Source organism: Rousettus aegyptiacus, unplaced genomic scaffold (assembly GCF_014176215.1).
Source record: "Rousettus aegyptiacus isolate mRouAeg1 unplaced genomic scaffold, mRouAeg1.p scaffold_m13_p_6, whole genome shotgun sequence".
NCBI lineage: Eukaryota > Metazoa > Chordata > Mammalia > Chiroptera > Pteropodidae > Rousettus > Rousettus aegyptiacus.
The window spans coordinates 46863062-46890368 of NW_023416309.1; the positions used below are offsets into that span (position 1 = coordinate 46863062).

General features: G+C 51.5%; 1 protein-coding gene and 1 long non-coding RNA gene across 3 annotated transcripts; one reads left to right on the forward strand and one right to left on the reverse strand.

Annotated features, from left to right (window-relative positions):
* Window positions 1-1754: 1754 nt before the first annotated feature.
* Window positions 1755-6707, reverse strand: LOC118603951. The gene is made up of 2 exons (XR_004951496.1): window positions 4308-6707; window positions 1755-2297 (listed from the first exon to the last, which is right to left on the reverse strand). It is a non-coding gene; the product is annotated as an uncharacterized LOC118603951 (long non-coding RNA).
* A 1919-nt stretch (window positions 6708-8626) lies between these two features.
* On the forward strand, window positions 8627-11060 carry ADRA2A (adrenoceptor alpha 2A). Of its 2 annotated transcripts, XM_036223423.1 has the most exons (2): window positions 9059-9160; window positions 9601-11060. In XM_036223423.1, exon 2 carries the CDS (start codon window positions 9637-9639, stop codon window positions 10981-10983), a length of 1347 nt encoding a protein of 448 aa, XP_036079316.1. In that variant the 5' UTR covers window positions 9059-9160; window positions 9601-9636; the 3' UTR covers window positions 10984-11060. The 2 variants fall into 2 exon arrangements, with proteins under 2 accessions (XP_036079315.1, XP_036079316.1); XM_036223422.1 differs by having other exon boundaries at window positions 8627-11060.
* Window positions 11061-27307: the final 16247 nt, after the last annotated feature.

A 27307-nucleotide genomic window follows, 5' to 3' on the forward strand; every position in this document is an offset into this window, starting at 1 on the left:
TCTTGAAGGAAGCAAGAGGGAAAACATGGAGGAGCAAGGAGAATAATTTTATCAGACTTGTTTTTGAAACCATGCAAGAAGAGAGTGGAGTGAAATATTTTAAGTGTTGAGAGGGGAAAAAAAAACCCACTAACCTAGAGTGCCATACTCCCATGGAATTATCCTTCAAAAGGAGAGATACTTTTCACACAAACTGAAATTTAGGGAATTTGTCACCAGTGGACCTGACTTGCTTTGCAAAAATTGCTAAAAGGAATTCTTAAGAGAGAAGGAATATGATATAGGTCAGAAACTTAATCTATATTTAAAAAAAAAGAACATTAAGGAATAAATGAAGGTAAAGTAAGATCATTTTTCTTTTACTAAAATATAACTTATTTAAAATAATAACAACAATGTATTTGGCGATTATAGATTATGGATAGGTAAAACGAATGATAGCAATGTTATAAGGCACAGGAGAGAGGCATTGGAAATACTCTGTTATAACATGTTTGCCCTACCCATGAAGTGATATAATGGTTGTTTGAAAGTGGGTTTGGATTAGTTGTAAATGTATATTGCAAATCCTAGGGCAACCACTAACAAAAATTAGACTAAAGAGTATACTTGATATGCTAAGAGAGAAAATGGAATCGTATAAAATGCTCAATTCTAAGCACAGGAGGCAAAGTGTGGAAGATAAAAGAAACAAGGGCAATTAATAGAAGCTAAATTGATCACTTTAAGTATTAACAGTCTAAATACACAACTAAAAGAGATTGTTATATGTTGTATACAAAAAAACTATAAAGACACAGATTAAAAACGAAAGGATGGAGAAAGATATGTCATACTAACACTAATGAAGTTGGAGTAGCTATATTAATTTAAGATAAAGCAAACTTCAGAGCAAGGAAAATTATCAGAGATAAAGGGGAATTACGAAATGATAAAGGGGTCAATTCTCCAAGAAGACAACGATCTTTAATGTGTAGGTTCCTAACTACAGAGCATCAAAATAAGTGAGGCAAAACCTGATGGAACTGGCTAGGGAGATGAACCCACTGTTATAGCTGGAAACTTCAACACCCTCTCTCTCTAAGGGGCACATCCAGCAGTCAGGAAATCGGTAAGAACATAGTTGAACCCAATAGCACCATCAACCAACAGGCTCTAACTGACATCTACAGACTACATCTAACAGCAGAATACACATTCTTCTAAGTGTACATGCAACAATCACCAAAATTGACCATATTCTGTGTCATAAAACACACCTAAACACCTTTAAAAGAGTAGAAATCGTACAAATATGTTCTTAGACCATAATAGAGTTAAACCAGAAATCTGCTACTGTTTGCTTTTCTTCCCCCCCTTATTTATTCCCCCCACCACTTCCACCCCTGACCTATGGATGTTGCTTTCTTCCCCCCACCCCCCGCCCCGCCCTTTTTTTTTTTTTTTTTTTTAAAGAACTGGATCTCTTAAGGCAGGGCATCTCCTTCCACAAGCTCAGGGCGCCTGACGCATCCGGGGTATGATCCGTGACTCCACCTGGGGTGAGAACCCAGGACCTTCTCCATACAAACACTACACTATGGGGCCGGCCGCTCCCTACTGTTTGCTTTTTAAGTAGTTACTTCTTGTATTTTGTCCAGATGTTTTAGTCGTAATCACTACGTGAGGCTGGGGGGTGGGGCGGGGAGCAAGGAGGTGTGGAGGCTCTAACAGGCTTACTCTTTGTCTGATGCTGGGAGTGAGTATGTCTTTTTAAATTTCTCCATTTTATTTTTCATTTCTACATGATCGGACAAAGAAATGCTTTATTGCCTGAACTTGGAGTGCCTTCATCACTGAAAATTTTTTGTGCGTTTTAAAAACTCAGTTATTTTATTTAAAACTTTTGAATACATGTAAGGGCAACAGAAAAAATTCCTCTCAGAGACTGCCCAGTGAACTTGGCGGTTGTGTCCTGTAGGTGATTATCAGCATCAGCATCTAGCACAAGGTCTGGTTCACTGAAGATGATCGAGAAACATATTTTAAAGCTCTAGCATTCATTCCAGTCAAGTACCTTGCTTGCACAAAATAGAAACCTGCTCAAATAGGCTGCCATGAAAAGAGAAGTAGTTCTGTAGGCTCTGGGAACTCATGGAATCCCCAAACAAAAACAAGAGGTGGATCTCAGCCTCATGGCGATGAAGTCTGGAACCTGGAGAGCTGGCGAAAGCCAAGACGGCTTCTTCCTCATGTGCGTTTTGGAAGACTGCATGGCTCCTTATATTTCTTTCTGTGCATCTGCTAATCTTTCTTTACTGAAAGAGAAACAGAGACAGAAAGAAATTAGGTTCTTAGTGGGAACTGGTGAGACTTACCCAGTCAGCTTCGCCCCTGGCTTGGACTGAATTTCATTTACATAAATTAATCCACTTTCTGTTTTGTTCTAACCAGTTTTAGTTGGGCTTTCTATTGCAAAAGAAAGCACCCCCAAACAGTATCATGCTATTTACTCTATTTATCTAAAATTCCATCAGCTTTAAGATTCTGTGACATTCCTTTCTTTCTCTTGGCTCTTTTATACCTCCAGTCCAGCCTGGTCCACATCTGACTCAAAAGCAACAGATGGGCATGAAAGCTCTCGAAAGAAGGCAATTTCCAGTGTTTGTGTCTCACACATTTTAGTCCTTAATGACCCTGTTGGGAGGCTTCCCTTCTTAAACCCAATGTTCTTCATTCTCTGAACTTCACGTGTCTGTGCCTCTTCTTTGTATACCCTTCCATCTCACGAAGTTCAAAACCATTGACTTCCACCCCTCCTTGGCTGTTCACACGAAAATGTAATACTGTTCAAATCCATTAAAGTCATATTTTCCCACTCCCATTTTATTTCAAATTCTTATTTCTCATGCTAACTTATTAATTAGCTATCAGCCTTTAAGATGGGCAGATCTTAGGATTTATTTGCATCTGTTTGAGGAAAATTCAGATTGATAAAGGAGAAAGTGTTGCCAAATAGACAAATGTTCCTAATGCATAATGAGCACCTATTACACACCAAGCACTGTTACATATTTTCCATACATTTGCTCATTTAATCTTCATTTAAGAGTGTGCATGAGGTGTGTGTATTTCCCCCTTTTCTACATCATGAACCAGGTCTAGAAAGATCAGTAAGTTAACACTCTTACTAAGTGACAGAGTAAGGTGAACCCAGGTTCACCTTACTCCAAAGCCCAAACTCCTAAGGACTTCACTCTAATGACTCCCAGACCCTGAAAGACGGGGATCCCTTTCGGAAGGAAGAGCTTGCACTTGTGTCGTTAAGGAATGAAAAAAAAAAAAAGGAATCATTTCTAGGGAGCAGTGATAGCCAGAACACCTCTTAAATTGTGTATGTGTGTGATGTTTCAGGCATCATGTCTCCTTGGTGTCTTTGAGTGAATGTGAAGGATGATTCACCTTACCTAATTAGATTAATGGAATGTTAGTTTAAGAGTTATTAATGTTGGTGACAAATATCTCCTTTACGCGCAAGGGCCAGTGGCTCCGGCACACCTGTTATGCCTGAGAACAAAAAGCGCTCACCGTAACTGTTTCAAGTTTTGCTTTTCTTTATGCTTCTGGACAAAGCAGACACAAGATAATTCACCCGGATACAGGAGGGAAAGATCACTTATTTGCGATGACCCACCTGGAGGACTGCAGGAGGTGATGGTAAGGTTTGTGTGTGTGCATAGCCCTCAACAGTCACGCTTTAGTAGAAACGCAAACATGCAGGGTTGGGCAGCAGCAAGGAGCCTAGTGGGAGCCCAACCCTTCTTTGCATCCTGAAGGTAGGGATGATCCTGGCACAGACTACCATTTTCTTGGTCTTGGCTAGAGGACCTTGCAGAGGCAGAAAACACCTGGCTTACTCTTTCAGCCTGGGGCAGGGTGGGCTAGCACTTAGAGCTGAAGGCTGTGGCAGGACTTCTCGCTTGTTTTTGTGAGTGTAGCAAGACCGATCTGGCAATTGGTGATGAGAAAGAGAGAGGGAAGGTGGTAAATAAGGCCGTTCCTGGTGACAGTACTCTCTGGAGTTGACGCTTTTCTCTCGGCTTACATCCGCCTTCAGTAACAATGTGATCCCAAAGGGCTCCAGCACAGGTACAAGAAAGTGAAGGAATTAAACAATAGCTCAGAGGAAGCAAGAGATTTTTTTGTAGCGACTGCCCCCTGCCTCTGTGTCAGCAGTACCGTGACTTGACATGTTTGTAGTTTACGGCGGTGTTTGGTTCTGGCTGTGCTCATGGCACGGACAGCAGTGGAGACATTGGGTTTCTCACCTGCTCATCACGTTGACCCACCGTGAGACAGTGTGTTTACGTACTGTCTGTGTGCGTGGCTGTGGCCTCTGTGTGTGAGTGTCCGAACTATTCTTTGTGATGGTCGTATCACAGCTCAGGAGTCCAAGCTAATGGTTTTTTCTTGGGACACATAGTTTTTTCTCAGGACACAGTTTTTTCCTCAGTCAAGTCTTAAAAACAAACAAACAAAAGCACTGTTAACCACCTCTAACCAGTTCCTTGCTCCCTTTAGATGAAGTCAAGTTGTATTTTGGTATTGCCTGGCACTTTAATTGCAGATGTAATTCCAGGACAAACAGATTATTTCACGTAAGCAGCTTTCATTTATGGGTAAATTGTCTAGCCAATGGTTATAAATAGAATATCTCCCATGACTTTCATGATCCTTTTAGGGAAAAAATGTTGATAGGTAGATAGATATCGAGAGCTATAATGAGAGAATTCCTATACATGCATCCCTGAGCTCATTAAGATTCCTCAACTAAATCCTAATTTTGGAATGAAGTGCTGGACATTTGAGCCACTTTCTTCTAGCTCTCTTATCTCGCAGTAACTTGTCTGTAAACTACCCATGCAATCACCAATTCTTTCACTTGTTCATCACACAAACGTTTGTCAAGTATCTTGCCAGTGCATCTTACATTTTGATATTTATGAATTACTCAGATAGTTGTTAAAAATACAAGTAAGTGCCTAAGTCCTATCCTAGTCCTGCTGAATCGCCAAGGAGTAGGTTCCAGAAATTTGATTTTTAAAAGCCTGTTTTAGGTATGCTCTGGGAATACAAAGGTGGACAGGACAGTCCTTTCCCTTTACTAGACCACAGTGCAAAAGAACAGGTAAGCTAGGGCAATCAGCTCTCACCGGAGCTATGGAAGCAGTATATACAGGCACCCATGAGAGGGAGGAGCTGCTTCTACCACGGGAAAGCCAGTAAGTCCGGAGCTGCACAACCAGTTAGTGCGCTGCTTGCTCTCCAGCAGGCTGGCCATTGGGAAATGTTCAGCCTGTGTACAGTGTGCCTGATGCCTCCTCCAACGCCATAAGCATCGGCTGTAGAATGAAAAATACGTCTTGTTCTACGCTGTCCTGCTCTAGCGGCCATGAATGGCCGAGGAGAATGGGGATACAGGGAGGATCTGCTGGCTCATCAACGCTCTCATTTCTGATGAACCTCTTGCCGGTTCCTCTTTGTCGGTGTGGCAGGGGGCAGAGACTCATAGAAAGAGAGTTAGAAATTTTGTTGGGCTTATAATTGGGAAACATGGGGTCCACATCTGACCCTGCTACTTATTAACTGGGCAGTCCACTTAGCCTGAGGCTTGTTTTCTCCATCTGTAAAGGCAGATAATAATATCTACACATTAGAGTTGTTTGGGGAATAATATAAAATATATGGTACATGAACTACTCAGCATTGTGCCTAATGGGGGGGGGGAGTCAGTGCTAAGAAACAGAATTTATTCTTATTAATAGTAGAAATAATAATGGGCCCTTATTGTGTGGCCAGAGGTAACTATTCCTCGGGCCATGAACGTCAACCTCCATGTTTACAGTGGCTCACAACTGTTCCGCCTGCATCCCTGGTGGGCTATGACACCCTTCTAGTTGTCCCACCAGGGCCGAGGAGATGCTAATACACAAGCCGCATCCTAGCACCGACTTGATGAATCATAATTACCCTGGTGGAGCATCGATATGAGTATTTTACCTTTCCAGGCAATGCCGATATACAGGTCTGGTTAAGAATTATTGTCTTTGCGGATGTCTCTGCTCAACACTGCCTCACTTGGCTAGTACAGTACTAAATCTTCTAGCAAAAAATAGTGGTACCCAGCAACTTTTCAAAGCTCTGAAATATACTGACCCTGTGTGTCAAAATAAGGAGGCAGAGTTTTTGGTGATGGTGTACATTTGGCAAGAGGAAGAAGTCTGCATATAATATAAAAAAGCTCTGTATATAACCCTGGACATGATGTATATTCACTAGTTAACAGAGGCACCGATTATTAGTATCAATAGTTGTGAATTGGTCTCACAGATCCTAGCTCCTTGAAAGGTTTGGTTCCATTTTAGGAGTAAAGACTCCGAACCCAGGAGTTAAGAAACCCACTGGTTGTTTGGGAAGCATTTATAAAATGTGACAAGAGGTGTCATGCACAGGCTAACAGCAGAAGTTTGAACTGAAACAGAAACAAAAGCAAAAACAAACAAAAAAAAATGGTGGCCTGTTTTCATTTTGCCCTTTGCTTCTGAAATGAGAAAGGAAGGAGATGGGCAGCGACCGCCTCCCAATACTCAGTCCCTAAGTTCTGTGAACAATATAGTGAACCCCAGATTGCCACGGGCTTTGTTTCTGTTTCTCTCAGCATTCATACTTGACGTACGGGGCTCCTTGGGGGCTGTGCGAAGATGAGCATAACCATATTTCAAACTGAGCCTCGTGCAATGTTTCTGCTCCTGCCGAGAGGCTCAGAGCTGAGATCTGAGTAGATGGGAAATGTTGGGCACAACGGAGGGAGGGAATTCTGCCGTCTCGGCTTTCTTCAGATTCTCCTCGGAATTAAGACTGGAAGGGGAGTTCACCCCACTGCGGCAAAGATTGGGAGATAAAGGTACTACAGTCAAATGAGATGTCCGTGATGTACTTTGAAAAGTACTTTAGACTTCGTAACTATCTATGTCAAGAGCAGCAGCATCAAAAACTATCTTCCTCTGGGGTTGAAGGTGATGCTCAAGGTCCTGAATTCGGTTCCCAGCCCTGGCCGGACCTGAGCCAGCATCCTGCTGGGCAGAGAGGCGATCTGCTCAATCCTTGGAACTTCCAGCTGGAGCTGACTACATAAGGTGTTTGGTATAGTGGGTCCTGAAATAAGACAACTTTTCTTTAGGTCCAATCTCCTTCCTGCTGACAGTTCCTATCCTCCTGAGTCTTATTCTTAAACTGCCTGCCGCTTATTTGAAAAGTGCAGATAGTCTAAGCCAACCTGGTACCCTGGTACTCTAGCAATTGTTAAAATCTGTTGTAAGACATCTTGCATGCAGAGAAAAACTAGCCATTCACCCCACTCTATGCTATTCCTATCAGAGAGAACAGAAGATATTCTCTTCCCTTGGCCAGCACTCTCCCCCTTACTAAAATATGGTGTGTGTATCTGAAATGGGGGTGGGGTGGGGGTGGAGTCTAGCTTTCCAGCTGCAACAAAGGCACGACGGTTCACAGCAGGCCAGAGCTGGGCAACCTTAGAGGTAGGGTCCAAGCCTCTTGGATCTGTGGAAGGGGAGGACTGTGCCAGTCCAGGGTGGGTGCCAGTCCTTGTCTCTGATGCATGCCGAGCCCTTCCCATGTGATTTTATCACATAAACCCCCACTCCTGCAACGGGTAGACACACAGGAGTGTATTCTGCAACATGACGGTGCAATTTAAAATCTGGGTTCTCCTTTCCGGGGCTTGGACCTAAACTTGTCCTCAGATAGGAGAAGGCGCTTTAGGCAAAGGACTGCAGGGACGGGAGAAGGCGCCTGGTGCTCCGGGTAGCTTCCCAGCCTTGATGACTAGCGGCCAGCAGATGTCAGTGCGCCCTCGCTCTGCAGCGGCGCTAGGCCTCCGCCTCCAGGACCCCTCCCCACAGTGGTCTAAGGGGGCACGGTCCAGACCTCCGGCTCCTGTCCCGCAGACAGCTCTGTGGTTGGAACCACACGTGGTCGCCCTCCCCCAAGCAGAGCTCTGAACTCTGGCCTCGGCCGCTGGGCGGGAGGCACTTCCCATTCCGCCCCAGGGGGTCGATCCAAACCTGCGCCTTCCTCTCTCGCCAAGACTCCACTCGCTCCCGCGGCCCGTAGCACTTGCGGAGGAGGGAGGCCCGGCCCAGGGCGGGGCTGTTCCGGTTGTGACCCGTCTCCGCGGCTGCTTTTCCAGATTCGAGTTGGGGGTCCCCAATCCCCTTTCCTCTCAACCCAGTTCGATGGGGCAGGGGGCACTCCCGGGTGCCCACTGCTTTCCGCTGGGCCGGCCCGGAGCGGCTCGGTCGATTCTCAGCAGGGGCCACTCCCCACTCCCCGGGCACGCTCTTTAAACCCCTCGCCCGAGGTACCTCCCTTTCCAAAGGGCACGTCCGGCCAGGAAGGCAGCGGTCCCCTGGGTCCCGCGCCGGGGCGCGGGCGCTGGACCCGCGGAGGGGAGGCGCAAGGGGCGGGGGAGGGTCGGCTTCCCACGTGGGGGCTGACGCTGGCTGCTCGGCAACGCCGGCTTGATCCCCGGGCTATAAAACCAGTCCACGGCGAGCGCAGCGGAGCAGCAGCGGCTCCCGCTTCGTGCAGACGCCCGGCAGCCGGCGTGCCGCCTCCCAGCCACCCTCAGCTCCTTCTCCCCTCAACCCCGCGCTCCTGCCCCAACTCACGCGGCCCTCGGATCCCCAGCCTGTCCGGCCGCGCTCAGTGCCCGCAAAGCGCCGGGCGGACGCCCAAGAGACCCTCCGCCTCGGCCGCGGCTCCTGGAGGGCCGATCGCCCACCCGCCCCGGCCCGCCTGAGGACTGGGGCGCCTTCATGCGGCCCCCACACCCCTCACCCCGCCGCTGCCGCCGCCTCCGAGCTCCGCGCGCTGTGCCCCAGCCCCAGCAGGGCACGCAAGTTTGGAAGTCCCGCGGCGCTCCGAGAAGCGGCAGAGTCCGCACCCCGGCCCCAGCTCGGGCCCCGCCGGCCCCGCCGCGTCTGCGGGAAGCAGGAGAGCCGGGAATTGCTTCGGGGATGTAAGGAGACAGACGTAGGACCCCGAGCCCGCATCAGCACCCCTCGTCTGCCTCCCGGGGTGGGGGCGGGCCCCGCACACGGTAAGACCTCTTGCTTTCGATCACGCTCAAGAGTCAGGAGATTTTTATATAGATAGATAGATAATTTCCTGTCATCTTTCCAAGTCATCAAGTCACCGAGGATTTTTGTCCTCATTGAAGAATAAACCACTTTCCCCATCGGCCCTACCTACTCTCTCCTGCCGCTTAGAAATAAAACTTGGCGGTGTTCAGGGGCTGAGAGCGAGACGGCGCCCACCCCGAGCGCCCGAAGCACGGGCCAGGCGCGGCTGGTGCGAGCCCGGCCCATGGGCCGATAGCGGCCCCGCGGCCCGGCCCGGCGTTCCTGCGGCCCCCTTCCCATGTGAAGCGCGGCAGGGCGAGCGCGGCGCGGGAGGAAGAGGAGGATCCACGGGCTTCGGGCCGGAAGGCAGCTGGCAGCCGGCCCAGGTAAGCGGGCACCCGCGTTCATGTTCCGCCAGGAGCAGCCGCTGGCCGAGGAGGGCAGCTTCGCGCCCATGGGCTCCCTGCAGCCGGACGCGGGCAATGCCAGCTGGAACGGGACCGAGGCGCCGGGGGGTGGCGCCCGGGCCACCCCCTACTCCCTGCAGGTGACGCTGACGCTCGTGTGCCTGGCGGGTCTGCTCATGCTGCTCACCGTGTTCGGCAACGTGCTGGTCATCATCGCCGTGTTCACCAGCCGGGCGCTCAAGGCGCCCCAGAACCTCTTCCTGGTGTCTCTGGCCTCGGCCGACATCCTGGTGGCCACGCTCGTCATCCCCTTCTCGCTGGCCAACGAGGTCATGGGCTACTGGTACTTCGGCAAGGCGTGGTGCGAGATCTACCTGGCCCTCGACGTGCTCTTCTGCACCTCGTCCATCGTGCACCTGTGCGCCATCAGCCTGGATCGCTACTGGTCCATCACGCAGGCCATCGAGTACAACCTGAAGCGCACGCCGCGCCGCATCAAGGCCATCATCGTCACCGTGTGGGTCATCTCGGCCGTCATCTCCTTCCCGCCGCTCATCTCCATCGAGAAGAAGGGCGGCGGCGGCGGGCAGCAGCAGGCCGAGCCGCGCTGCGAGATCAACGACCAGAAGTGGTACGTCATCTCGTCGTGCATCGGCTCCTTCTTCGCGCCCTGCCTCATCATGATCCTGGTGTACGTGCGCATCTACCAGATCGCCAAGAGCCGCACCCGCGTGCCGCCGAGCCGCCGGGGCCCGGACGCCGCGCCGCCGGGGGGCGCCGAGCGCAGGCCCAACGGCCTGGGCCCGGAGCGCGGCGCGGGCCCCGTGGGCGCAGAGGCCGACCCGCTGCCCACCCAGCTCAACGGCGCCCCCGGGGAGCCCGCGCCGGCCGGGCCGCGCGACGCCGACGCGCTGGACCTGGAGGAGAGCTCGTCGTCCGAGCACGCCGAGCGGCCCCCGGGGCCTCGCCGCTCGCAGCGCAGCCCCCGGGCCCAGGGCAAGGCGCGGGCGAGCCAGGTGAAGCCCGGGGACAGCCTGCCGCGCCGCGCGCCGGGGGCGACGGGGCCCGCGGCGGCGGCGGCCGGGTCGCGGGAGGAGCGCGGCGCGGGCGCCAAGGCGTCGCGCTGGCGCGGGCGGCAGAACCGCGAGAAGCGCTTCACGTTCGTGCTGGCCGTGGTCATCGGCGTGTTCGTGGTGTGCTGGTTCCCCTTCTTCTTCACGTACACGCTCACGGCCGTGGGCTGCCCCGTGCCGCGCACGCTCTTCAAGTTCTTCTTCTGGTTCGGCTACTGCAACAGCTCGCTGAACCCGGTCATATACACCATCTTCAACCACGACTTCCGCCGCGCCTTCAAGAAGATTCTCTGCCGCGGGGACAGGAAGCGGATCGTGTGAGCGCGCGGTCCCCGGCCCCCCGCCCGCCCCCCCCCCCCGCGCACGGACTCGCGGGGATCGCGGGGCGGCGCCTCGACGCAGTCCCTGGACTCCGAACCCCCCAGGGTCTGCCCACCCTGCGTGTCCCGGCCGGTGGCCGCCCTGCTGCTCTTTCCCACCAGGGAAAAGTACTGGCTGTGGGGGCCGCGCGCCCCCCAATTGTTGTTAGGGCCGCTCCTGACTCCCGGCGATCTTCCAGGGTTCTTGGGCCGCCCCCAATCAGTATTGTGTCCTACAGGTGTGTTCACCTCCCCCAAGTCCGGAGCAGTTCAGAGCCACCGCTGGAGCCCAGAGGGTGTGTGGCTCACGAAAGGTTAATGAGAGGGGGTTACCCAGCCCTGGCTGATTGCTTTCCCTCTCCCCCCAATTCTATTTTTAAACAAAGCTCAGGGCAGCCCAGCCGGCCCTCCTGACCCCCACTGTAAATATACACTATTTTTGATAGTACATGCGGGGTGGGGGAGGGGGTCCCTAATGTCGCTTGGCTTTTGACCTCGGAATCCTGGCTGTTGGAGATGCCCTCGAGGGAGACACGTTGTGTCTGGTTCAGGCCAAGTCCCTCTGCAATGCAAGCCCTTTGCAAGTGTCATTACCTCCCTCGATGTCCTTTTCACCATGGTGACTGTCCCTTTGGGCCTGGACCTGCTTTGAGATTTCCTGGGGGGCAGGGGGCGGGGTGGAGGGGGGAGATTTGTCCATTTTTTCCCCCTGTGCCTCACAGCATAATTGCCTTTTCCTATGTAAATATTGCAACGATGGACCAAGACAGAAGTAAATGAACCTTTCTGCCTGGCATCAGCCCCGTGTATAAAGCCATTATCCCCTGAGGCACCATCGCCCCAGTAACTCACTTTAAAACCCTCTCTTTCGCGTGTCCCCTTCCCTCTTTTTCTCCGGGGCACTGCTTGAAGAATATGTATGTTTCTATTTTGTATATGTGTGCCCTTGGGTCCCCCAAAGTGCTGACTGTGGGGAAATCTTTTAGCTGCTGTTTTTAGACACAGAGGAGTGGAAATTATGTGGAAGAGGCAAACCTGATGTGATTTGCCCAAGGTAAACAATTGAAAAGACAAATGAGCCTGCCAAACTGTGCAGTTCCTGCACCAAGAGCTCTTAGGTATCAAAGTGTTGTCCTTCCCCTCGCCCCCCACCCCTCTGTTTTTCTGGTTGAGATCATGTCATTGATGAATTCCCAAAGTCAACTGAGGAGGGTGGAGACCTCCTGTTTACATCGGAGTTTCTACATGTTTTAGACTCTTTTAAGGCCTGCGCTCTTACTTCACTAAAGAAAAATTAATATCAGCACATGTTGCTAATGACAGTGGATTTTTTTTTTAAATAAAAAGTTTACAGATCAAATGTGAAATAAACATGAATTAAATGGTCCTGCCTATTATCTGAGTTTCCAAAAGCTTTAAGACTCTGGGAACATGTACATTATAAAATACACTTTTAAAAGTGCAAGCCATAACAAAACTACCGTTTATCGAGTATTTCTCATGTGCTGAACCCCTTATCTCTATTTTATGGGTAAAAAAAAAAAAAACTGAGTCTCAGAGGGCAAGTGATTTGCTCAGGGTGGTGGAAATGCACTGTGTCCAGCTTTGACTGGTTCCAGGGACCGCACGTTTATTAACCCCAGAGCCTTGCAGTCACATGATTGCCACTTTGCAGAAGGCTGCCAGCAGTGAGGTCTCTACACAAAATGTGCTATGCACACAAAATGGGATCTGTCTGAGGTGTGTAGGTACACACAAAGTGTGTACATACCACAAAGTGTCTATATGTCCTAACATGTGTATATCTCAAAGTGTGTATATTCTCCTTGAAGTATGGTATATGCACGAAGTGTGGAATATACTCCAGAATGTGTGTCACACCTTCTAGTGTGATAATACCCAACATGTGGTGTGGAGCCCACAGTGTGGTACACGCAGGGTGCAGTATAAACATCTAAATAGAACCACGTGTTAGTTGGTGGCTTGAACTGTCTCTGGCGAAGGCGTGAGTTCTTCCTGTTGCATGTCTGTACTATCACGTCCCGCCCTTCTGTCTAGAGAAACTTAAGATCCTCGCCCAATACTTAAGGTTATGACACTTGGAAGCAGGAAGGGCCCTCTGAGATCCAGGAATCCGACTCCTGATCTTCCAAGAGGAGTGACATGCTCGGCGTCCCACATGCTGCCTCCATCAGTTGGGAAGCGGCTAAGCCGTGTGAAGCAGTTCTGATGAAGACCTATTGATTGAGGAGCTGGATCTGAGGGGCAGTCACAAGCCTCGGGTCATGGTTTGGGGAAGGATGGACTTTGTAGGGCCAGCCCCATATAACACAAATGCAGACCAGCTCTGGATGCCCGAGAAGCGGATCCTCGAGCCCCCTCTGGGCACCACTTGTTCTTAATTTCTTTGCTTGGGGTGAGGCTGTGTGTGCAGGGGTGGGAGGATAGAGAGCCCCGGAAATCATCTGGGCTCTGGGAGGCCTGGCAGGGGAAAGATGCTGGTTCTGAGGGGTTTTTGTAGAAGCGAGAACGAGTTCCTGGCATCACGCAGCCATCTGGGCAGGCCAGCTTTAGCTGCCCTTGCCCTGGGGCTTCATACACCCTGGCCTTTGCAGCTAAGTCTGGCTTCCTGGTCTGGTGCTGAGCCCTACTCCCCACCCTCACTCCAGCCTCTCTCTCCCTCCCACTCAAGGCACCCATTGCCCCAAAGGTAAACAGTGCCAGACAATAGGCCAGCCTGGCAGGGCCCCAGGAACCGGGCTGTGTATCCCAGACAAAGGGCAGATACAAACACTGCTTGCTGTTGACTCTTTTCTGCTCTGTCTGTTGGTCATGTTTGTCTTGCCTTCGCCCCCAGAGGCCCTACTTCTTGGGTATGGGAGAAGTTTTAGCAATGGTGCTTCTAGGGCGAGCCTCTGATGCCACTCCCCCTCACACCCCGGACTCATTCCAGCAACAGAGAAGCCTCAGAGATGGAGGGGGCTTGGGAAAAGGGGTAGAGGGAAGGTGGCGCTCACAGGGGTCCTCATCATTCTTGCAGCCGGCTCAAGCAACAGTCTCCAAAGGTCTGGGTTGTGGGGTGGGGGGAACTTTAGGAAGAGAATGGCCCGTATGAGGATCTTAGCTTAAAGATCGGGAGGTGAGACTGCCACCTGACAGCTTCTTTATCACATCCGATCCCAATTATTTAGGCCAAGAGGTTCTATCTTCATGGCAGAATCTCTTATTTTATGTGACTTTTGTCGAGGTATCAAAAGCCACTGGCTTTTGGATCTGAAGTGTGTCTTGCCAGATTTTCACTTCTGCAAGTTGTCTGGAGTTAGGGGAGGGGGCAATGCCCTCACTTAAGCCTGGGTACAAGACTTTGTTCAATTTCTTCTGTGCTGTAGGACTGAGGGAAAGCACGATGAAAAAGTGGCTTAGGCTTTCCTCTCTTAATGATTCTATAATTGAATCGGAGTGTTAGAGCCAGAAATTGCCAAATCCATTCCCACAGTGTGCTGTCGAGTCCTCGAAAAGCCAGCTGGTTATGTGGCCCTGGAGCCCGCTGCCCCCCTGATGTCATCGATATCCAACGGGAATTCTGTTTTGCCGTTGGAGCTGGTGAGTTGCTGATCAACCCCAGAGGAGCCCTCTGTGCCATGCCAGGCACTGTGAGGCAGCTCTCTTCCATTCATACATGCGCCCTGCAGAGCCCAGCACTTGTCCCTAAGCGACTAGGGCCTGCCCTGTGCTCCAGAAGCATTAAGGCTGCCTGGGGAGACGGGATGAGTCTGCGTGAAATATTAAGTAGCCGCATCACAGTGACTGTGTGGTGGGAGATAGTGCCAAGTGCCCACTGAGGATCATGGGCATCTGCCTGCGCCCTGAGAGAGCAGTGGGGGAGAGGTTGCTGTGGTCGGGAGCTCTCTGGGCGCAGGGCGTGGGAGCCGGGGTGCCGGACTGTAGCTGAGGGAGAAGGGGCAGGGCAGGCAGCTCTGGTTCTAGCGCTGCTAGGCCTAGGTCAGGCTTCAGCTTTCGTTTCTCTATCCTGATCCCTGGGGGTAGCATGGCTAGCTCCTGTCCCCGTTTGAGGACACCCATCGGAAGCCTACCTCCCTGACTCAAGTAGAATAGCAGGATCCAGGTATCCACACCTGGCCTCGCATTCAGGCCTCTGTCCTGGGCTGTGCCATTCCCCACAGAAGGCCTGAGAGTCTGGGATGCAGGAAGGGGTGCCTTTCTCAGTAGGGGGTGTGCCTGCGAGGGAAGCCACGCGAAGTCACTGAGCATAATTACAAACGCTAGGGTTTGTTTTGAAAACAGCATGGATCTCTTTGATTACCAGAAATTCTGGAGTTTAGAGTTAATTCCAAAAAAGAACAGGATCTGTTGGCAAGAGCCTGGTCCAGGCCGTTAGGAGAACTTGCCTTTTACCGGAGGTGCGACGTTGGGCTTAAAGCCCTTCCTGAGCCCCTGTTTCTTCATTTATAAATTGAAATTGGTCCATCTAGATCAGTGTTATTTAAAGGTGTGTTCCATCAAGGTTATTACAATATCGACATCTCTCTTTCTCACGTACAGACACACACACACACACACATTTATCATGTATCTGTCTGTGTGTCTTTCTACGTCATCTAGCTGATGAAATGCAGGGTTAAACGACCTATGACAGGTCCCTTTTATCCAGGGCTTCTCAGAGACTTGAATATGGCAGTGTGGGTTATGATTCCCTGAGAGGGGATGGACATGGCGAGCTATGTCTTCCACACTCCCTCGACTGCAGACTCGTTTTTTTTACGGAGCGTCTCAGTGAACTATGTTTGCTGGGACACTTGTTGGGTCATACTGGGCTAACGGATCTCGCGGGGGTTTTCTCTTGATCGGTTTCGAGATTCTGCGGACGCCAGCTCTGCTCTCTTCTTTTATCCTCCTTCAGGTAAGGCACGCTGAGCGGGGCAGAGCCAGGTGTTCTTCCTGGGCACAGCTGGCTCGGAGAGTCATTGGTCTCGCTGAAGCTTGGGGTTGTGCTGGGGTTGTTATGAGTATGGCCAGACTGCGCACGCACACGGACATACAGACACACCGTCACACAGACACAGACAGACTTGTGCAGACCATCCTCCTGGCTAGCTGCCGAGTCAGGTGAGAGAGAGCCCCAGGGGACCATCTGGCTGGCTCTTGGCCAGAGTCGTCTAGGCTATCCTTGTGTCTTTGGCTCAGGCCCAGCCAAGAAAGAGACACTGAGCTGCCCAGCAGTCGTGCCTAATGAGGCTGGGGCCTGAGTGAGGGGCAGTGGGGACTGGCTCAGGTCAATGAGCCTACTTGTCCCCTGGGTGCACTAAGAGTTTTATTGCTTCTTACTCAGCACCTATGGGCACCCCTTAGCCTTCCTTGTCCTCAGCAGATACACACCGTAAGGATTCTTTTTTATATCCTGTTCCAGAGAAGGCACTGAGAGTATTAACAAATGATAACTTCCTTCTCTTCTAATTTCCTTTTTTCCTTCCTTCCTTCCTTTCCTCCTTCCATAACTATTTTTTTGAGCTGTCTTCAAACTAATATCACAGATACTGTACTATTTGTGCTGGGGGTGGAGTGGTGAATAAGATAATTAGAATCTTTACCCCATGGAACCATTCTTTTGCGGGGAGACAGCTATTTAGTGGGCACCAGGGAATGGTAAGCGGGTTGATGAGGGTCATACAGTGGGTGACAGGAACTCACTGTGGGGGAGCCTGGCTAGGCTAAGGCACCAGAGGAGGGTCCTTGGAGAAGTGACAGATGGGCAGGAATAGCCTGGCAAAGGAATCAGGGTGGAAGGGGGAGTATTGTATGTTTAAGCAACTAAACGAAGTCTACTTCATTCAGGACATAGGGCCTGAGAGGCGGAAAGGAAAGAAGAGAGGCTGAGAGGGGCAGGGCCAGACCATGCCGCCCTCTGGAAAGATTTATCTTGAAGACACTGGAGGGTTTTTAGGCAGAGGATGAACATGATTTTTTTGTTGTTGGAAAAATCATTCTGGCTGCTGGGTGGAGACTGATGGGGTGAGGTGTGCTGGGAACAGTATCTCAGAAAGCGGCCTGACTGGAATGCTGACATGACACTCAGGGAAGCCCGGGGAACTTGCCTCTCCCAAAGTCACCCAAAGGCAGTGCCAGCCTCTGTACAGAACCAGATATTGGGACTTCAGAGGTGCCCTTGCTTGCAAAATATGGTAAACCACTGCCCCCACCCTCTGTGAATTTCCATCTTTAGAGGGAGGTCCTGGGCTCGGAGCTCATAGTTACTTGCAAACCACTCAGCAGGTCTTGGTGGTGTGTAGTACTGACTGGCCATGCCACCTGGACTGACTCGCTTCCTGTTTCTGAACCTCAGCCGCCTTATCTCCAGAACGGTTCAGGGAGGATGAGAGGAAACCACAGAGAACAAGCGGGCTGCGTGTGCCCTGAGCTGCCCGAAGACCAGCTGACAATGCAGGGGCAAATGAGGGCTTGTGGGAGCTCAGCAACCCATGGATCCCAGGGTCAGAAGATCAGATAAGGCCCAGATCTGGGACTTGCCTTGCTTACTCCTATACCAGGCTTGCCCAGACCTCTCGAGGAGAAAAGCCCTCTGTTTGCAAGGAGTTCAGGAAGCCTGTGGCTTGGCACACCTGTCCGCTCCGCCTGCCACAAGGAGCTCTGAGCAGCAGGCTCGCCGCTCCTGGTGGGGCCTCTGCCTACAATTCTCCACAGGTGTGCCCAATTGCTTGAAACTCAATCCCTACACTTTCAGCTCTTGCTGGTTTGCAAGGGAGCTGTTCCCTGAGAGCGCGCCTAGGTCTCGGAAGGAATGGCTGGTTCCTGAGAAGGGCACTTCAAAACTAAGCCTCGGGAGTCGGAAGACCTTATTATAATAGCTTTGATTTGAACCTTGAACAGCTGACCAAGCCTCAGTTTCCCCACCTGTAGCTGGGAGATTATGGTTCCCAGTGTTTTGGTGACTGGCCCAGGCCAGTGCTAGGGACTTGCCTTGCTTAGGGCAGAGACCCAGTGCTAATCACTTCCACTACAGTTTGGGAGCTGGAGACTTGTTTTTGCTTACAAAGCTGCTGTGGACGGAGCTGGGCTGGGCTGGCGAGTTTGGACGGGGCCAGCATCACGTCCTTAGTAACGATGTTTTGGGGTGATTTGTGACAGGAATTTGACTAATTAGACTCTAAGCTTTCTCTCTTTCCAGCCTGATAAAAGAAAGACCTATGTTCTTCAATAGAGCAAGAAGGTGGGACTGGATGAACCCCAAGTCCTGTTCGGCACCTACGATGACCGCGATGGTGTGTAGCGAAGCAGCCCCGAAGGCCTCTGAGGCCTCCAGATGCCCAGGTCGGTGCTCTTCATGGCCTCGTCACTCTGCAGGTTGGTCTTACTGTCTCCGATTAGAACACTCTTGTTTCTGCCTTTATAACTCTGCTCAAGCTGTTCTCTTACACGTGGAATGTCACATTACTTTAACCTGGCTGCCTTGCAAACTCACATCCAAACTTTAAGGCCAAGCTACACCACGTACCTTTTTATTTTAATAGCGGAAAGAACTCGGGGTTCAGCATCAGTTATTCCAGGGCTTAAACCTTGGTTCTGACTCTCTAGCAACTTCCCTCCCTTTCCCCAATCCCCAATGGGGGTGCACTGTGAGGGACGCCGTGCTGCTGCTGAGGGGGCTGCTCATGGGCTTGTCCCCTGCTCATCCTGTCCTCCCAGGCTCTCAGGGAGGGTCTTTTCATGACACTGTCTTCTTGCTTGAATGTTTTGCTTGGGGAAAGATTTCTTCCCTTTCAGCCACATTGAGCCCACGAGTTCTGCCAAGCTGCCCAGCACCGGGGTCAGGGAGCTTGGATTCTGTGGTCAGATAGGTGTGGGCTCGCACCGTGGCTCCGTCTCTGGCTGTCTGTGTCGCTTTGGTCTGTTCATTTCATCTTCCAGAGCTTCAACGTCCTTATCTGAAAAATATGTAAAATACTGCTTTTCCCCACAGTGTCAAGCCTGAATGGTTATTGCGTCATGTCCACGTGTTTATCGCGTTTATCCCCGAGAGTGTAAGTTTCACAAAGGGAGGGACTTTTTCTCCTGCCGACTCTCAGGCAACCCCCAGTAGGTACCCAATAAACATTTGCCAGATGAATAGAAGAATGAAGCTTAATGTGATGGAATACACAGGGTCAGTAGACGGGGTTGAATACCAGGTTGAAACACGGGGTGGCGAGTGCAAAAGTGAATACACCGTACCAAGTGTGGAACGGAGAGCCTAAAGCAGGCCCCACGCCGTGCAATGCTCCCCACATGCGCACGTGCACGCCCCCCCCCCCCCATAGGACAGAGGGTTATGGTCGTGAAGACCAGGGCGCGTGCTGCCTGTCGTGGGAGGCCCCCTCTCCTAAAGATATTTGAGCAGAGGGTAATGGGTAACAGGGCTGCTTCTCTGGGCCACGGTCGACGCGGCGGCGATCTGCGGGTCTTTTCACCTCTGAGAGCTGCGGTTCTGCTGTGCTCTGGGGCCTGACTGGACAGGACAATGAAGGCCGGTGTGCCGGGGTAAGCGGATGGACCTAGGGCTGTAGGTTCCAAGGGGCCTGAGGTGTCACCAGCCGAGGGGCATGGAGGATCCCGGAGAGAATACCTTTGTGCAGGGCCTGGAGGGTATTTGGGAGTGTGTGCGTGTGTGTGCGCCTGCGTGTGTGTGATATATGCATGTATGTGCAGCGTATATCATGTTTATAGTATATCGCACGTATGGCACATCTCATATATAGCACATAGCACGTCTATGGCATACCTGTATCTGTATCTCATACCTCATAAGGCAGTGAAATGAGTGCTTGGGGATATAAGAGTTTCAGCTCTTTAACCCAGAAAGACGGCATATGAGTCAGGGTTCTCCAGAGAAACAGAACCAACCAGATGTGTGTATCTGTATGTATGTATATATGTATCTATTTATCTATCTTTCCGTGTTTCTTGGTGTATTTTAGAGAGTTGGCTCACATGACTCTGGAGGCTGGCAATTTCAAAATCTGCAGGTTAGGCTGTCAGGCCAGAGGCCCAGAGAAGAGCTGCAGTTTGAGTTCGAGGGTAGTCTGCTGGCAGAATTCCCTCTTTCTATTAAGACCCTGTGTGATTGGACAAGGCCACCCACATGATGGAGGGCGATCTGCTTTACTCAAAGTCGGCCGAGTTAAATGGTCATCTCATCTAAAAAACACCTTCACAGAAGCAACTTGAATAATGTTTGACCAAATAATCTGGGTACTGTGGCCTAGCCAAGTTGACACATAAAATTAACCATCACAGATGGGTTTAAAACAGAACACTGACCTAGGAGTTTGTACTCAGGACTGTGGAGTAGGGGGGTGGGGCGGGGCAGGTGCCTCGGTCTCAGCTTTTAGACCCTGCACAAAAGGTGGTCTCAGCTCATTAAGACCGGCCCTGACTCAGTAGGGAAGGACCAGAAGGGGGTCAGAACTAATCAGCTTGTATAGTTCAGTGCTTCACAATAACATTCCAGGTGGCCTTTTGTGTGCGCAGCAATAGACACCAGCTTTATTTTGCTTTCTGGGTGACTAAACTCCTGCATGCCGCTCTCCATAGAGACCACGAGAGGAGAGCCTCAAAGTCGGGGTCACTGTGGGCCTGTGCTATTTCCCACTTCTTCTGGGTTCTGTTATGTGGCCTGGACTTGGCAGGGTCTGGGCCTCCTTATCATCACTCTCTCTCGTTTTTAAGTAGCTCCGGGGTGTACTCGCTGTTTATCGTGTTGGTCCTGACCGCTCACCATGACTCACTTGCCTCTGTCATGTCTTACCCTTGGCTGTCCAAGTGACCAATGTGATTACTTGTTTTCTCGTTTTTTAATTTGTTTTGGATTTGGCACATGCTGTTGTCTCCTGGCTCTTGGCTCCTCTTGATGGCGATGATACTTGCTCAGTAATAGAGGTGTCTGCTCTCTGTCTCAGTGACACGTGGAGAATGTTTTGGTCATGCTTTTCTGACTCAGTGCCCAGGACCCTACTATGAGGATGGCGGGAATGACTCACGCTCTGCTGATCTCAGCTTTGAAGATGAGGCCTGCATGGTTCCCACGAGGGGAGGGCTGTGGGAGCAAAACGGAGGGAGGCAGTAGATACAGGGTGCTCTTTGCTCGGCTCCACCTCCGAGCTCTTCATTGGGTTGGACACTTCGTTTGACCTTTTTCTTATCCCCAGCTTTCCCACAGCTCCCCAGAATTTTCCCTGCCCTGGAGCAGAGAGGTCAGAGGTGTTGGTTTCTCTCTGTAGTTCATCAAGGCAATGTGTATGATGGAGTCCATCAGTGAAAATGGATCGATTTGCTATGGGTCCTGTGGTGAACATTTGTGATTTGCCTCTGCAGCCTCGGTCCTGCTTCCGGCCATAACCACCCCCTAATCGATGTTTAGACATTCCCTCTCACCACGTTCAGCCCATGTGATTGAGATAGACTCCAAGGTGTCTATGAGCTAAGCCCAGGTCTGCAACATGCCAGTCTTAGCCCCTGACCACAGCAATTGGGTCATTGTCTTATCCCTTCAGGATGCTATGAAACAGACTATGATACTGCAGACAAGGTGGCTTATAAACAACAGAAATTTATTTTTCACAGTTCTGGAAGCTGGGAATTCAAAGATCAGGGTGCCAGCGTATCGGGCTAGGGCCTTCTTCTGGTTGCAGGCTTTTCATTGTGCATTAACACAACAGAAGGGGCAAGGGAACTCTTTGGTGTTTTTTTTGTAAGGGCACTAATCCCATTTACGAGGGCTTCACCCTCATAACCTAAGTACCTCCCGAAGGTCACCTCCTAATACCATACATCGGAGGATAGGATTTCAACATACAAATTTTTGGGGTACGGACATTCGGACCATAGCAGAGATGGTCCCATCTCTGAACCAGTCGGAGCCAGTGACGTATCCTGGAACTGCTGTGAGAGAGGCGTGAGTTATTTCCTACTGGCCCTGCTTTGTCCGTCTGTCATCTGGGGCCACCATCTTAGATAGCAGAGCTCCAAAGGATATGGAATCCTGATGACATCGTTTTAGCTCTTAATCCATATGTGTGCGAAGTAAGACCTATCTCTAAACTTAAAAAAAAAATTTCATGACCTGATAAATTCCCTTCCTTTGACTTAAGCCAATCTCTGTTGGGTTTTCTGTCATTTGCAACCAAGAATGCCCTAATGGATACAGGCCTCTGCCCTTTGAGTTGAAGTCATAGCACCATTATTCTCAAGGTCATGTGGTTTTGCAATGAGTTTAGTTGTTTTACTCCTTTGGTTGGGTGCCTCTTGGTCCTAGGTGATGATCAGCTCTCTAATTCCAACTGTGTTGACACGGCTGTTTAGTTTTCAACAGCCTTAAATAGTTCTTTGATCTTGTCTGGAGGCCATCACTCTAAAGTCAGAAACCCGTAACCCACTTGCCATCCTATGGGATCCACAAGATCAAATATATAGGGTTGCTTGGCGCAACTCCTTCAACAAGTTGGAAGGAACTTCCACTCATCCATCAATTCCTGGAATTATTTTACACTGTGGATGTGAAGTGGAAGGCTCCTGGCCATCTGGACTTCTAGTCCTTGGGTCCAGCTCACCCTTGATATATTTCTAAAGAGAACAGAACAGTTGTGTTCACGTTTCCTGGCTGAGCACATAGGATAATACAGTCATCATCACCAAAGGCAACTGAGCTCATGGCCTTAATCCTGACCACCCCTGAATAGGAGCTGTTGCCACCCAGTGGTTTATTTCACAGTTAAACCTTCCAGGAAATAGGTTTAGAGGTTGTCAAAATGTGTATGTATTTTTATGTGTCAAGGTTCTGGGATATTCTTCTTTGATCTAGTTGGCAAAATGAAGCCATGCGAGCTGCGCGCGTGGGCCGTTTGGGCTTCCAGCTTTCCACACTTGCGTTCTGCCCCTTTTCGCATTCCTGTAGATGTTCGGCCTCCAAAACTGTGCAACAGTGATTGGGGAAGAATCCTATAAGTGCCAACGATGCTCGGCAACCAACCGTGTGTGAGGGCGGGTCCAGGGGAAAAGGAAGGAGAATCGTGGTCAAGAGTAGGTGCCCCGGGGTCGGCATGCCTGTGCTCCCTTTAAGCTGTGCAATTTCAGGCAGAGAAGAACGTCTGGAGAACACATTTTTCTTGTCTTTCCAAGACCAGCTGGGGTGTTAGCAACTCTCCAGATTCCTCCATATTTTTTTTCCCCCACTTATGATCTTTCTAGGCTGCTTAATTCCACCATGTAGGCAGATTTTTGACTTGCCGTATTACTTGATTTTTTTGGTGGGCGGTGGGGGGAAGTCTATGTAAGCCTTTCTTCTCTAACTAACCCGAACCTGCTGGGTGGGCAAAGACTATGCCTTACCTCTCTGCACGCTAACCTCTCCTGCTCCCCACCTGGCGTCTAGCAAGGTGCCCTGCATAGAGAGGGTGTCTGGTATGGTCTTGTTGACCCTGGAGCTTTTGCTGTCATGAGGGGGTGGGGTAGCTAATGGGTGTGAGGGAAAAGTCTAAGGGCAGCCGTCAGGGGTGGGAGGGGAGGCGTGGGTGTGGTGTCGAGAAGAATGAGGAAGCGGCAATGAAAGGAAGTAGCTAACCCCTTGCTCCATCATCCAAGCTGCGTTCACATGTGCCACTGGCTACGCTGAGCCTCAGTGGAGATGACCCGGATTCATGGCTTGAAGTGGAGACATGGAACAGATGAGACCGCGGTGACTTGAACAAGGTGAATTGATCCGCTGGCCTGGTGCTCTTCCCCTGGGCCTGCCCTGTTGGGTGGTCTGTGTTCTAGCCCATGAGGTGTGACTGACATGAAAGGGCTAGTGGCCCAAGAGCTCTGGGCAAAGGGCTTGCCCTGCTCTTCCTGGGCAGAGAGCACAGAAGGCATCTGGAGTTGGTCCTTGATCCTCCACTGTCTGCAGCCTTGTCTTAAGGATCTCGTAGACACAGGGATTTCGAAGATCCCAGCCCTGCTCCCAAAGCAGCTGCATCGAAATGGTCCTTGATCCCTACTTACTACTTCCACCCCAGGACGACTGCTGCTCCCTCTTTGGGAGACACCCCTAAGCTATAGACCTATTGGCTCTGCACACTGGCACTGTGCTCAGTTGTGTGTGTGTGTGTGTGTGTGTGTGTGTGTGTGTGTGTGTGTGTGAGAGAGAGAGAGACAGAGAGAGAGAGAGAGAGAGGGAGAGAGAGAGAGAGACTCATTTAAGGCTGGACCGGAATAGGAGGCAGAGGGCAGAGACAAGTGGAAAGTCACAGAAAGCACTTCCTCTGTCCCCGCTGCCCTGGCCCCCAGCCCTGTGGATGGCTGTCCTGGGCACAGGAGGTTGGGGTGGGGGCCGAGGCACGTGCAGGCACTTGTAGCACTGAGCGATGTACTTTGGGAGGAGGAAACCCATGAGCGACGGCTCCCCCTGGGTTGCCAGGTGAGTGGACTTAAATGGGCAGCTGGGCCTGGCCTTTGAGCCAGCCTCCTGCGGCCAGGCAGGGGCCCTGATTCTCCTACTTCCCGTCTCTATGGCTTAGACGTAGCATCTCCCCTTTCACTGCTTCACCGTTCCCATCTGTAAAATGGGTACTCACCCCCTCCCCAACCCCCAGCAGGTAAGTCACACGAGACTGTGGTAAGGCAGCCCTTTGAGAACTGTAACGTTCCTGTCATAGCAATGGTGGCCGCTGCTGAGACAGAGCACAGGGACCCCTCACTGCAGTGCTTGGGGTCGGCAGAGGAGAATGGGGGACAGGAAAGGCTGCTCTGAGGAAGGCGGTTTGGTCCCCATGAAAGTCTTGGATCTTTGTCGTTTTGCACTGGGACACAAGAAACCCGGAGCTCAGCAGAGCTTTGGGCTGAAGTGGGTAGAAAAACAGGCCGAGGGACCGCGTCTCTCACTGCTCCTGATTTATCTGGTCACCTATCCCTCGTCTCAGACCAGGTTCCCTCCCAGGCTGTGGCAGGACTGGCGGGGGCCTTTGGATTTTCAGGCGTGGCATCTGTACGGAGGTGGCGTTCGGGCCCTCAGAAAACCGGGGCTCTGGCATCGTCTCGGTCCCGGCCGTCCCTAAAAATACGACGTGATGCGGCTAATGAGAAAGCACCACAGGCCTGGCTCGGCATGACCTAATATAGCCTGGCATTCGAGCCCGAACCGGGACGTCAACGGGGACTTGTAATTGAAAACACAAGATGTCTCTGATGGGATGGCAGGCAGCCTGCGGCACTCTCTGCGGGGGCAAGCCGTGGGGATCTGAGCAGAGGCCCCTGGCGGCCCTCCGGGATTTACTAGGTGGGTGGGGCTGGGGCCTGGCTGAGGATACCCCCGGAAGCCTCTTGCCCAGCCTCTGGCTGGTGGGTTGGCACTGAGTTGGCTACCAGCCGAATCGGCTCTTGTGGGAAAGACCGATGAGCTCAGTGCCACCAGGGTCATAAATTCTATCACCCCAATGTTTTGGTGACTAGCTTGCTCTGTCCCCCAGCCCCATGGATGCCCCAGCTAGCCTGGTTTTGGTCCCATACGGAATCTCTGAGAGACTCCGGCAGGGCCCTCCTACCTCAGACGGCGGATTGACGCCAGCCTCCTGTGTGCAGGCGTCAGGGCCGACGGCAGGTTCCTCCTCTTCCTTCCTCTTTCTGCATGGATGTTGTCTGGCAGGTCAGCCGAGAGGCTGAAGGGCGATGCTGCTCTGCGCTGGCTTGCGACTCCGTCTGGGCAGGAGGAGGAGGCAGAACAGCGAGGGGAGAAGCAAGGCTGAGAGCTACCCGCTCACGCCTTTTGCCCGAGGCCTTCCTGGTTTCTGCACTGAAGGTCGTAAACCCCAGGACGCCTCTCAGTCCTGCGATAACCAGGATGGTTGGTCCCCCCACTGCATCAAACCCCCCAAACCTGCTGGTTGTGGGGGCCCCATGTGCTCTCTGGACTGGTGTCCCAGGAGACTCGCCCAAGGTCACAAGGGAGAGGGCCTCCGACCACCAGTTCAGCCCCTCGCCTGCATTTCTCAGGTGGTCCCACGAAGCAGGACACCTGGCTCTCCAGTGGCCTTGGCCAAGGCCTTTTCCCGGGACAGAGTGTGGTGAAGCTGCAGAGGGCGGGAGCCGCGCGGGGGCCTGGCCACCCTGGGGGAGTGAAGGCTCAAGGCCACGGGGCCCCGAGAGGGGAAAGGCTCAATTTCTGCCCTTGAGAAGTGGACGCTCGGGTTAGAAACATGCAGCAGGCTCGCGTGTGGGTGCCCGGCTCAGTGCCACTCTCTGCCACCTGCACGTGCACCAGGGAGAATAGACAAAGGGTGTGTCTTATTGGGATTTCGTTACTCACCCCTAAAAGAATTAATTCTTCAACAAACATTTATTGCATATTTGTTCCTTAACGTATTGTTCTGTCTGGAACACACTCTTCCCCTCCCCCCCGCCTCCCCTCCTTTATCTCTGCCCCGACTCTGCCTCCTAATTCCATCCATTCCTCAGGTCTCAGCTTAATGTATAAAATTTATGGAGCCCTTAGTATGCACGCGTAACTTGCTTAATCCCCACGAAAACCCTAGGAAGCTAACATACCCATTTCCTGGATGAGGAGACGGAGCGGTTAACTGGCTTGCAAATCGCTTGTGGGACTTAACTGTCAGGCCGGAGTGGAGCCTGGCCTGGGCCTACCCCGAAACGAAGGCTTTCCCGATGGCCACGCCCCTGCTCCCAAAGCCTCCGCGCTCACGCCCCGCTGGAGCCATCTAAGGCCCAGTGTCCTCGTGTTTCCTCTGTGAGACAGTTCATGGAGGGCCGGGATCCTCCTAGCTTCATGCTTAGTCTAAGCATTTAAAAGGAGCTCAGTAAATACCTGTTGAATGAATAAATGACCGAACCGATGGGCGAATGGATGGTTTAGCCTAGTGCCTGAAGGAGCTCTGCGGTCCTCAGTGGTTTTGTCGCTGTGGGCAGCACACACCGGCAGTGATGAGCCGGGGGGCTCTCGATGCCTCAGGATAAACAGGACTGTCCTTTCTGGAGTGACAATATAACTGCGAGACTGGGAAATAAACTTTTATATAAACACTATAACACAAACTTGGATTCTTTGTTTTGGAGTAAAGTGAGATATTTTTATGAATTTGTCGGATAAAACTGAGATTTGGAGGAAATGTCATGCTTGCAGTAGCCTCCATAGGCCTGTCTCAGACCTCACTAACCACCCCCCGCCTCCGCTGCAGTGTCTCCTCTGCTACTGGGGTGCTTTGGTGAAAAGTTTGAGAAGCGCTGCT

Bases quoted from the DNA above. Each gene is read 5' to 3' on its own strand.
- ADRA2A (XM_036223422.1), top strand. From the start codon at position 9,589: ATGTTCCGCCAGGAGCAGCCGCTGGCCGAGGAGGGCAGCTTCGCGCCC.